Source organism: Xiphophorus maculatus, chromosome 12 (genome assembly GCF_002775205.1).
Source record: "Xiphophorus maculatus strain JP 163 A chromosome 12, X_maculatus-5.0-male, whole genome shotgun sequence".
Taxonomy (NCBI): domain Eukaryota; kingdom Metazoa; phylum Chordata; class Actinopteri; order Cyprinodontiformes; family Poeciliidae; genus Xiphophorus; species Xiphophorus maculatus.
Genome location: NC_036454.1, coordinates 26,582,283 through 26,594,889, shown reverse-complemented (window position 1 = coordinate 26,594,889; position 12,607 = coordinate 26,582,283). Strand labels below are relative to the sequence as shown.

General features: G+C 42.8%; 1 protein-coding gene across 4 annotated transcripts in view; it reads left to right on the top strand.

Moving 5' to 3' along the window:
• Positions 1-12,607, top strand: part of cabin1 (calcineurin binding protein 1) — a 66,981-nt gene that overhangs the window by 34,055 nt on the left and 20,319 nt on the right. For all 4 annotated transcript variants that reach the window (XM_023344000.1, XM_023344002.1, XM_023344001.1 and 1 more), the window contains 4 exons: positions 4,138-4,301; positions 4,390-4,486; positions 4,599-5,297; positions 7,418-7,492. In XM_023344000.1, coding sequence (XP_023199768.1) covers positions 4,138-4,301; positions 4,390-4,486; positions 4,599-5,297; positions 7,418-7,492 — 1,035 coding nt within the window. The remainder of the gene's footprint in view (positions 1-4,137; positions 4,302-4,389; positions 4,487-4,598; positions 5,298-7,417; positions 7,493-12,607) is intronic.

Here is a 12,607-nt window from a genome sequence, read left to right as displayed (position 1 = left end):
TGTTTGACTTTATGATCTTTTTAAAAAAAACTACCAGATTTCTTTCTTGCAAAGAACCTGACAGTGTTTCCTCTTGTTCGCTTCGCGTCTTGATCCCAGTCTGATGGATTCGTGATGCGTTGTTATATCCGTGCCAAAGCTGTCACCGTTTATCAAGCAGCCGAGATTTTTTTTTTCCGTCCCTGACTAAAAACAAGTGGAGAGAGGAGGGGGGGGGAAGAGATGCTTAAAATTATTGCAGTAAAAGTCTTACAAATCTGCTTTAGCTGGTGGGTTGCAGAATAATCTGGGTAAAGCCACGGCTCTGCTTTCCCTAAAGAGATTTGTTGTCATTGGATGGTTCTCTGATGAAGAGCAACTCTTCCGCATTAGACATGTCTTTTTAAGTGCTCCCTGAACCCCCACCACCACCCACCGAGCTTGTTCCTCTCTTGTTAGAGGCTTTTCATAATCTGTACATTGAAAGGGTAAAAACCCTTCCTAAAGCTCTGCTTGATTCCATCATGTAACAATAACAAATCTTCTAATCAGACGGGCTTTAGTCCCATATTCTCCTTAGGAGTGGTTTTGTAGACATCTGTCAAAAAAAAGGATCTCAGACCATATCATAACATAGCTTTTTGAGAGAGAGCAACAGTTTATCATTGAGAATTCACTTTAAATTTTTCAAAGCGCAAATGAAAAATAAAAGTTTAGTTACTTTTTTTTTTTTCCCCCCCTCAGATGACTTTCTGTGTTTTGTTCAGATAACCCGATCTGACGCTTTCTTGCTTCGAAGGCTGTGAGTCCGTCCCAAGGATTTGTCTTTGTTGCGTTCCTCTCCACTGGCTTTGAAAATGTCATCTGACAATCTGGAGTTGTCTGTTAGGGGCGCCCAGCTCCCTCTTGCCTCCAGCAGGAGCGGATGGCGCCATCTCATTTGTTTAGCCCCATCCTTATACTGTCATCTCTCTCTTTTTTCTCTTTTTTCTTTTTTGTTTCACACACATTTCTCTGAGTATGCGGCCTGAGCTCTGGGACACGTGCTTTTTCTGACTGTAGCTCGTTCCTCCGCCCAAGCACCATCTGCACTGGAGTCGGTAACTTCAGAGGACCTCGGCCCGCCTCGGGTTTACCTGCTGAGAGGACATGTGCTCTCTGCTAAAGGGACGCTTCCATCAAAAAGAAAAATCCCTCATCAGTTCTTGGCAGCTTGTCTGCTGGTTTGTTACAAGTGTTGGACAGAACCGGACACTAATGAGGCTGCCTATCATGTGTACCTAGAGAGAAAGTTTCTCCCAATTCCTCTCTTTCCACCTGGTGCAGGGACCAGATCGTCCACAGTGTCTCCGGAGGCCTTTCTGTCTCCTCATTAGGGCTTCTTTGAATGGCGTGAACTTCACTTGCACTAGTTCTCCCTCCTTTCAGCACTACTTTTTTTTTTTTTCTCTGTCTTGTTGCTAATTGTTTCCATGTGTCAGAAACTCCATTTGTGTTGAAGGCAAAGAGGGGGCATGCAAAACCAGGCTCAGATTAAGAAACGTGACTGTTTTTTAAGTATTTACATAACTGGTTTATTTTATAATCAGCATTGACTTGATATAATCATTAACGCCCACATTCATGGTGATAAGGAATGAGGATGTCCCAATCGGGGTTGTTTTTTTTTTTTTGTCCCTGATATCAATCAAAGATGTTTAGCAATGTCCCCATTGCTAAACATCTTAAAATACTAGACACTGCATATTCAGTAAAACATCACATTGCAAACTATCCGGTATTACATGGTCTACATTGTGATTTTTGAAGCTCTCGTGACATTTTAGACAACAGTCACTCTTTGTTTTCTTGATGGTAGCAACATTTCTGTAGGTCAGCCTCAACATTTCCTGGTTTTAAAAACAGATCATTTTTCCTGAATCACCAAAGACATTCATTGCTTTAAGCAACCTGTCATATCTGGTTCATTATATTTTAGATGCAGTTTGTTGAGTGTGCTGCTTGCCAATAGTATAATTTAGCCAGTTTGATTGACTAGCACTGCCTTTGATGCCCACAACATGTATTGATCGATAACCAAGATACTAAGATTCAAGAAAAGGGACAGGACATTATGTTACACCCGACGTCGAAGAGCAGATGTGTTTTGATTGAAGTAGTTTTAGTTTGGGTGTCACAATGTATCGTGAATGTATCAACATTGCATCAGTATGCGGAATATTCATATTGCAAAAGCCTGCTTGGAGTGCAGGTATTGTTGACTATATTCAGAGTTACGAACTTGTACTTTACATATTAGTCAAAGTTTGACGGCAGGCTCGCATGTCAGACAGAAATGGCTTTGGCCAACATGCTAATGATTGCAGAGTCATGGAAACACAGTGAGAGAGAGAGAGAGGAAAGAAAGTATATCACACTTGTTACTGTTATCACAATACAGTGAACCCTCGTTTTTCGCGGGGGCTGCGTTCCGAAAAGAACCCGTGACAGGCGACATCCGTGAAGTAGTCACCTTTATTTTTTACAATTATTATACAGCATAATTAAATACTCTACATTGAAAACCAAAGAAAAAAAGCTTGTTTTCAGGCCTAGGCATTTTTTTTAACAAATATAACTCTTTCTTACAAATAACTACAGTAAAATAATCATTTTAATCATCAATACGAAGTACAGTAGGACAAATTGTGACTCGCGTATTTCACTGATCCTCTGACTGCGGCCTGACTCCGCTCTCTAGTGTCTTTTTCTTCTGAAGCCTGTGGTGCAGGTGTGTTTTTTCGAGAGAAGAACGTAGTTATTATCGGTAGTTGTTGTTGTCGCTCTTTTTTTCTTCTGGGCAAAAATATTGTCCAAAATTTGCCAAGCTGTATTACGTATATTTAAATTACCGTAACGTTATTGGCACACAGGTAGAAAAGAAGCGCGGAGACTGTTTAGCCAATCAGGACGCAGAATATGCACTGTGGGGAAAAAAACTGCACAAAAAACTCCACGAGGCCGTGAAAGGTGAACCGCGTTATAGCGAAGGTTCCCTGTACTTAAAGATATAGCTGCCATCAGAAAATTGTCTAATATCTTACAGTGTTCCATAAAGACAAAGATGTTTTCACCTATTGGCTCTTCGCAACTACGTTTTCTTCTACTTGCTCAAGTCGGGCTAATTTGTTTGTGAAAGTAGCATACCTAGTTGGGGTTCATAGACGGCAGTATTTGCAAAAGTTGAAAATTGCTAGTTTAGAAAGCAACTCATACCGTCTCCCTCCTAATGTGTTTGTTAATTAAATCTCAGATTTTGCCTGAATTTACTCCACACAATATATACTGCTGTCAGTAACAGCGTTTCCCATTACACTGGAGCAGATTTAAGTGTACAAAACTTTAGATGTTTACCTTTCTTTCTTTTTCATACACAATAGGCTACATGATGGTGGGGATCAGACGTGTACCCGCTCCATAATGCAATATTTGACTGTATTCCAGACAATCAAATATTACTCATGAAGTATATGAACATTAATCTTCCTACCTTGTAAAAAGTGTTTGCTGCAAATTTGCAAATACACCACGGATTATAGCACACTGTGACCATTTTTACAGGAAAATAAACTAAATAAAAGCAATATTCTTAGGAGTTAAGTTTTACAGGAGCTAAGGGGCGCATTGGTTGTTTTTCTGCATTCAGAAGCCCATAATGTTGCAGTAGTCTGGAATGCTATGCTAACATTAGCATGTATCCTTTCTTTTTTTATATCATTTGTTGATAATTTTCCTTTTTAAACTGCAGGTGGGATTTCAGAAAAAAAAGTTTTTTTCTCCTTTCTTGGTAAATTTATTTGTTTTCTTACAAAATATCAGATGCCAAAGTCATAAAATGTAGTGACTGCTGTTTCAATTGTTCTAAAGATGTTGGTATACCTGAACCATGTAATCTGAGCAAAGCATAAAGACCAGGTCACATGACATAGGCCTTGCCTATCCTCCTGATTATTTAAAAAAAAAAACTTATCCAGGGCAATGAGCCCATACCTGGGATTGGATCAGGACATCCATAGTAAGAAATTTTAAGTGGAAATGTTTGCAGCAACAATGATGATGATGTAACAGTAAAACCTAACATCCTGCTTTGCATCGTGTCTCCCCTTTCTCCCTCCTCAGGGCATCTGGCGTATTCCGGTGGATGAGATTGATCGCCCAGGAAGTTTTGCATCTCATATGAACCGCTCTGTCGTCCTCTTGTTGGAGGTGCTGTCTCAGCTCAAGGATCACAACACACTGCTAAAAGTCTCTTTCATGCTACACAAAAACCCCGACCAGGGAAAGTAAGGACACCACTTGTGCGATTACACCAGTTTAATGTGATGTTCAGTTTTTTGGCTTCACAACATCTCTTCTCATTTTCCCACAAAGGAAATATTTACGGGATGTCGATCGCCAGGTTTTGGCCAAGAGTGCATTTTTCCTAACTGTAAAAGTCCTGGAGGACAACCTGAGCAGTCTCACGGGGGTAAGAAGGAAGGAACGAGTTGCAAAATGCACCAACAGCCACGGCTAGTTTGTGGTTGCAGACGTCCTGCATGCTCCTACTTCATGTTTTGACAGCTTCTGCTTTCTTTCAGGAGTCTGAGCAGCTGCACAAAGCGCCCGCGCCCTCCCTGGGGGAGATGACCACAACGGACGCATCCAGCAGGCCCGGCTCCGACGACAGCAAGCATGTGCTGCCTAAGAAGCCCGGGCTAACAGAGGGAGCGTGCGTCTCTGACACTGGACCCAGGGAAGCCTCACAGGCTCAGCTGACCTCGCTGCCTGCGGCAGCAGATACAGGGAGTAAAACTCAAGAGGGCTTTCCTGGGAAGCCAGAGACCGCTGGGAACGACGGGAGCAAAGCGGGGCCAGACGAGCCGATGGAGATGGAAACCTGCCTCTGGAGGAAGCCCTCTACCACCACAGACTCTCAGGGCAACCAAGCAGAGACCGAGGCCTCCCTGAGTGGCTCGGAAGCGCAGCAGAAAGTGACTGAAACCAGCCGGGCGCCGCCGGAGCTGTCTCTGGAGGAGCTGAGCATCAGCTCGAGACAGCAGCAGCAGCCGCCATCGACGCTGACAGCCGCACCAAAAGTCACTGTGGCTGCAGGTGCGACCGATCAGGCCTTACTACGAAAGCCAAACAGGAAAAGGAAACTTATAGAGGATGTGGAGTCCGGAAAAACCCTGCTGCTTGATGCCTACAGAGTCTGGCAGCAAGGGCAGAAAATCATGACCTATGACCTGGGGCGCATTGAGAAGATCATGTCCGAGACGTATATGCTCATAAAACAGGTAAACCTCTCAAAAATGTCTCCTGTGTATGCATGAACATACTCTCCTCTGTTATTTTCTTGTTTGTGCGAAGTCATTCGTTCTGAAAACGAACCCTCTGTACTCGACTTCAGTTTGTCGGGAAACCCCTCTACTAACAGAATTAGTGACAAAAGAAGAGGGACTTTCCCTGATCTGCGTTTTCAGGGACTGCTACAAAGCCCCACGTGTGTTTTTTTCTCTCTCTATAACCTAAATTCAGCCTTTGTGATTTCTATCACTTTGCTCTTACTCCTTCAGCAGGAAACTGAGTCTATAAGCATAGCTTTTTATGTATTCATATCATGAAGTTTCATTTTTAAGCAGAAATAACTAGGTCACGTCTGTGCCAGACATGGGCGGGTTTCTGATATCAAGGCAAAGTGAGGTTTTAGCTGCAAATATTTAGTCATCACAACAACAGTGTAAGCAACATGCATATCATGAAGACTGCAGTAAGTGTTCACTAATTATTCCATAAATGCAAAATCTCTGCTTGTAAAATATCTGTGTGTCATTATAAACTTTGATAAGATAAAGACGCGGTATGGTGGGAACGTCCTTGACCGTTAGCAAAAGAAGCAGCTTGTTCAATAAAATGCTGCTGGTGACATGTCAATAATTCTCCTTCATTTTCTGAACACACCTCCCGTCGTCTGCGGGGTTTTTTTTTGTTTGTTTGCTACAATCTCAAAGCAGAAAAGATTGTAAATAGCAACACTTTTTAATTATTTCTTATTTATTGCAAGTCATGCCAAAAAAATAAATAAATAAAGATGGGAGTTCTAAAGTACTGCTACGGGTAAGTCGTGTTTCTGTCAAATCTGGAACGTTCGTCTATAATTATGTCCAGTTGAAACCAGAGGTTTTCTGTTATACATACACTCTATAAGAGACTGCAACTATAACATTTCCTTCAACAAACAAACTCTGCCTTAACTTATCCAAATCATGTCTCCTAAAAGCACCTCCTTTATCATATCCAGCCTTACAAACGGTGAATAAGTTGTAGTCTGCTGCCTTTAATTCCTACCATGCTGCAGGGTTGTTGTTTTTTTTTTTATTCTACACATCGGTGCTACTGTTGTTTTGTTTTGATTCACTCTTAAGGTGACGATATAAAAAATAAAACCACGGTGTCACGTGTTTCAGACAAGGCAGCGCTTCCTGCTATCAAACTGTCTCGGCTCGACAGGTGACAAATGTCAGTGACTCACTTTTTGCCAATAAAGGGGTTTAGCTAGACGTCATCCATCCACGCAGCTCTGTCTCGTAAAGAGCTGGGGCTGGAAGCTCCTGGGTGTAATCAAACTCCGTCTCTTTTAACAACATTGCGCTGATTCTTCATCCATCAAAAGCCACGCTGCTTCTCCAAACTCCTCTTAGTCTGACTCAGTCTTATAAGAGGTTCACTCACTCCATAAGTCCCCTTAATGCGTGTGATTTTGAAATTTCCCTTCACTACAGCAATTTAAAGAATTTCAAACATTGACTGTCTGGCGTGGAACTCGTTTCTTCCTCGATAAATATAACTGTGATTGGGGAAATAAATTGAAATGAGCCACTTAATGGCTCTCATTGCTGCCAGAACATTTTTGCTGTCTGGGCTTTGTTACGTGAGGCAAACTCCCCCGAAGCTCCCATCCCCTGGAAGGAAAATGGATTCCTCTTTTTTTTTTTTTTTTTGAGAACCGTCCAGCTGATCTAAGATTTTAACAGAAGCGGAACATGGAGCCTGCGTTGGCTGTGTGTAGTTTTAACAGCGAGAGTCTGAAAGGAGGCAGACGTGAAATCGAGAAGCTGCCGCATGCGCAAACTTGACTTGGCTTAAACAACTAATGAAGTGGTTTGAAAAAAAAAAAAGATAAAATGCTCGGGGAGGGAGGGGGGCTCGGAACCTGTGCAAACAGCCTGTTACAGGGAACATGTCGGTTCGTATAGCTATTGGGTCTGCAGCATTGTGCCGTAGCTGAGGCCACAGACCCTGGTTTTTGTTTCTCTTTTCTAATTATCAGAAGCTTTGTTGAAATTCTTCGGGTTCTGATGCACAACGCGATCCTGCTGCTCCGTGCTAATGCCCTTACCCTGCCTGTTTGCCCCAGGTCGATGAGGATGTAGCTCTGGACCAAGCAGTGAAGTTCTGCCAGATACAGTTGGCCGCCTCAGCACAAAGACAGGTAAGGCTGAGTTTTTCCACCAGCTCTTTAGCTCTTCAGTTCCTTTTTCCACTGAGTTAGATCTCCAACAATAACGTTTAATTCCCGCCTTAAAACTTGATTTTAATATGATACTGATCTGTACTTTGGAGGGTTTTTTATTCAGTGTCTGATTGTAAATGGATGAAAAGCCAAACAAAGAATTAAAACTGCTGGGTTTTTTTTTTTGTTTTTGACAAATGTAGTTCATGTAGCTATCCTTTACATAATCTACATTTATTGTAGAATAATATAGTCCTTGTTTAGCGGTCCTTATAAGTCTGAAGTTTTGGTTTAGAGCGAACAGCTTTGCTGTTCAGCGTTTTGTTCCATGATTTGTGGAACTAAAAGAAATTAAGACCTGATTACTATTCAACCAATTAAAAGTAAGAACTTTGTACTCTATGTTCAAAAAGTTTAAAAACTCAAGGAAAAAGGTTGAGGCATTTGTGTCTGGAAAAGAATGTGATTTTGAAAAATAAAATAAATACATGTAGGAACCATGTAGATCTGCCAGGGTTGTGGATATTTTTGACCGCAAAAATGTCCATATTTTTGCGGATAATATGGATATATTATCCATATATCCATATTCTCAGTTTCCATTGAGAATATTTGCACATCCAGCATGTTTCATGAAAGAGAATAAAAAGGCAACTTTGCGGTGGTACGTTGAGCCTTGCTGTTACCTGCTGAAAGTCTTGCTCTCTCTCGCTGTCCGACAGCCTGAATGCACCGGAGATATGTCTCGATTATACAGTTTCATTTAGTACGCTTCTTTACATCTTTCTCTTGATTTTTGTTTTCTGACCGAGGCGAAACTCAGCTGATTCTGGTCATCAGCTGATTCCCTGGTTCGTCTCAGTTGAACGGAAAACTTGTATTTGTGTTTCTTCTCCTTGTGTGATTACAGCCAGTTTAAATATAGATGTTCCGTTTTCTTATTGGAGATAAGAATGCAGCATCTGAAATCTGAAATGTGCTAAACTGATTAATAATGCGGTGATTCCAACACTTGAGGTCTGTCCCTTCACAGCCTTGCCGGAGCTAAATATAGCCCCAAGCTTTGCTTTATGCTTCAGTCTCTCAGTTTTGGCCGAACATTTCATTGTTTCCAGCTAAACGCCAATCACTTACACAACCAGTAAACCTGTAAAGTTACAAGAACATAATGTAGCTAAGAGCAATTTGAAAAAGCTCATCCAGCTACAAACTAGCTGTTTTTAGCTAGAACTGCACTTGTGTCTTTTTTGTGCTTTTTTTTTTTTCTCCAACATGCTCCTCATCGAATCCTTACTTGCTCTGCTTCGTTCTGTCGGAGTCTCCCCCATTCCTCTCTCGTCCCTCCTCCTCCTGCCCACACAGCTATCAAGGGTCTCTCTGCCCACATCCTGTTGTCACGGTGATGTTCCCTGAACCTCCGGTTCATGAGGAGTAGATGTTGACAAAATAAATCAGGTTTTCCCAGTTCTGTGGTCCTAATTTCTCAAAAGCGTCACGTCTGTAATTGTAACTTGACAGAGAGAACCACGAATTTTGTGTTTGTGCGTGGGGAAGGTTTAAATCTTCCTGAAACAGCTGTGTGGGCACTTCTTTAAGGAGCTTTCTGTGGAAAAACTAATATTTTGCTAGACCTCTTGCAAAAATATTCTCCTTTTTTTTTTTTTTTCATCATATTTTATCGCATTACAACCGCAAACCTCGACGTTTGTGACCAACAATAAGTATTAAATCAAAGTGAAACTGCACTTTTTCTTTCATGTATTTCTGCCATTTGTATCCAGCCCCTCCCACTCTGAAACCCCTAGATAAAATCCAGTGGAACTTATTTTCTCGGGTGATGTCGGTTTTTAAAAATTAGAAGCACATTTGTTCAGATTTTGCTTTTTAAAGAAAAACGTAAAACCTACGCATCCATTATTTTCACTTTGCAATATTAAAAAATAAACATTCCCCCCCCCCTCCAACAAAAATAATAAAAATTAAAGCTGCGAGCAGCCTCGGGCGGCCCTCGCAGCAAGCGCCGCTCCGGCCTATTGGCCACCGCGGGGGTTCCGGCCACCGCAGAAGCTCTCGCGCGTTTTCCAGAGCCGGAGCCCGCTCCCCACCGCGGAAGCTCCGCCGCAGTTTCCAGCACCGCCGCCCGCCAGCCGCCGCAGAAGCTGTCGCGCATTTTCCCCGCCCGTCCACTGGGCGACACGCGTGAATGCGTTCGGCGGCGCTGCCCGACGACTGTCGAAAAATCTGGCGCAGATCGGTCGATGCGTCGAGGAGACACAACCCATGTATTAACTCAGGGGGCGCAGTGGAGCCAAATTACATCTCAAACCCGTCGGGCTCTTTAGAGGTGAACAAAGGTCATACATATCCAGTTTGGCGCCAATCGGATGATCTATGCCTGAATAAGAGCCAAACGTATGCATATGGCGAGGGACTGATATTCGCCGTTTGGCCACGCCCACACGGTTCAGCCAGCAGCGAGCATTGACAGAGTTTATCATCCGAATCATCTTGATTAGGTCAAGAGAGCCATAAACGGAGCTTTCCAAGTAAAAAAACGGCACTTCCTGTTCTGAGGGGGCGGGGCTTATATGACGTCATAATATGATGACATAGGGTCGTCAAGGATCCCACCAGGGTCACTCGTGCAAAGTTTGGTGCAGAAGCTATCGACCGTTCACAGTAAAATACAAGACTTCCTGTTGTCAGAGGGCGTGGCCTACGTGATGTCATCATTTGACCATTGGATATTATTCTACACCCCAGGATGATCAATATCTCAAACTTTGGTGTCTCTGTGAGTTTTTGTTATAGAATTACAAATTATTTAATTTTTTCCTATTTAATTCAACATTGAACTGTCATTCCGTAGGGCAATGCTGCCCTCTGGTGTCGAATTACTGAAATTACTGAAATAGTTTCATTATTTCAGTAATTCGACACCAGAGGGCAGCATTGCCCTACACATGACAAAGCCCTTTGTATTACACAGTCGATCACAGGGGAACTTTGAGCCTTGCTAACCCCCCTTCCACCTGTTCAAATGTCACCATATTGATAACTTTGAATTGGACATGCCTTATGATCAGACTGACCGAGTTTGAAGCCGATCAATTGAAATCCCTAGGAGGAGTTCGATCAAATACGAAGGCTGTAAACGTCAAAATCGAGGTCAAATGAACTTCAATCTAAAATGGCCGACTTCCTGTTGGGTTTAGAGCATGGCTCTAAGAGACTTTTTTGTACGTCCTGACAAGATACACATGTGTACCAAGTTTCGTAATTCTAAGTCAAAGCATGTCTTGGGGCTGATTTTTTAAAATATTCTATGGGGCAATGTAGAAATATTAGGCCACGCCCAACCAAATTTTGTTATGAATTCCTGTCGGTGGGTGTACAAGGATCCATCCTAGTGAGTTTGAAGCAGCTGGGCCCGAAATTGTGGAATTCAGAGCCAAACGAAATTCGACGGCGTTCGCAACGCCGCCACGCCCACCTGCTTCATCGCAGCCGGTCGGGGTTGGAATAACTCAACACACCAACATGTCTTCTGTCTCTGGACACAGTTTCATGTTGATTAGGTCAAAGGGCTAAGATAGCGACCGTTCACAGTAAAACATGACACTTCCTGTTCTCAGGGGGCGTGGCCTACTTAAAAAAATAATTTCACCACAGGGTATTTTAGGACACCCGATGACGATCAATCAATGAAAGTTTGGTCCCTCTCTGTGTTTTTGTATAGGAAATATAAGAGTTTCGTGTTTCATGGCGAGTAGGTGAACTTTGACCCCTGCTAACCCCCCTTCAGCAAGCTCATACAGTCACCAATTTGATAACTTTAAATCAGACATGCCTTATGATCAGACTGACCGAGTTTGAAGCCGATCAATCGAAATCCCTAGGAGGAGTTCGATCAAATACGAAGGCTGTAAACGTCAAACTCGAGGTCCAGAATGGACCTTCAATACAAAATGGCCGACTTCCTGTTGGGTTTAGAGCATGGCTCCAAGAGACTTTTTTGTACGTCCTGAAAAGATACAGATATGTACCAAGTTTCGTAATTCTAGGTTTAAGCATGGCTTGGGGCTGTTCATTTAAAATACTCTAGGGGTCGCTATAGAAAAATTAGGCCACGCCCACCAAATATCGCTATGGATTCCTGTTCGGGGATGGATAAGGATCCATCCTAGTGAGTTTGGAGCAGCTCACCCCGAAACTGTGGAATTCAGAGCCAAACGAAATTCGATGGCGTTCGCAACGCCGCCACGCCCACCTGCTTCATCGCAGCCGGTCGGGGTTGGAATCCACAACACACCAACATGTCTTCTGTCTCTGGACACAGTTTCATGTTGATTAGGTCAAAGGGCTAAGATAGCGACCGTTCACAGTAAAACATTACACTTCCTGCTCTCAGGGGGCGTGGCCTACATAAAAAAAAAATTTCACTGCAGGGTATTTTAGGACACTCGATGTCGATCAATCACTGAAAGTTTGGTCCCTCTATGTGTTTTTGTATATGAAATATAAGAGGTTTTTGTTTCATGGCGTGTAGGTGAACTTTGACCCCTGGTAACCCCCCTTCAACATGCTCCAAAACTCACCAATTTGATAACTTTAAATCAGACATGCCTTATGATCAGACTGACCGAGTTTGAAGCCGATCAATCGAAATCCCTAGGAGGAGTTCGATCAAATGCGAAGGCTGTAAACGTCAAACTCGAGGTAAAAAATGGACCTTCAATACAAAATGGCCGACTTCCTGTGATACTTGCACTATGACATTACTTGTAAATTCTGAGCGTCTTAGTGTGCTCTACAACTGTACCGAATTTCAAGTCTCTACGATGAAGTAAGTGAATAGCAATGGGTCTGTTGAAAATTGCTAGTTGCCGCCGTTGAGCAATTTTTTTTGCGATTTTTGCGGCAACCTTAAAATTCAAAATTTTTAAACCGCCTAGTCGCTTCCGCCAAGTTTGGTGAGTTTTTGAATATGATAAAGCCCCCAAAAAGGCACACGAAGAGGTGGGAAGAATAATAATAATTAAAGCTGCAAGCAGCCTCGGGCGGCCCTCGCAGCAAGCGCCGCTCCGGCCTATT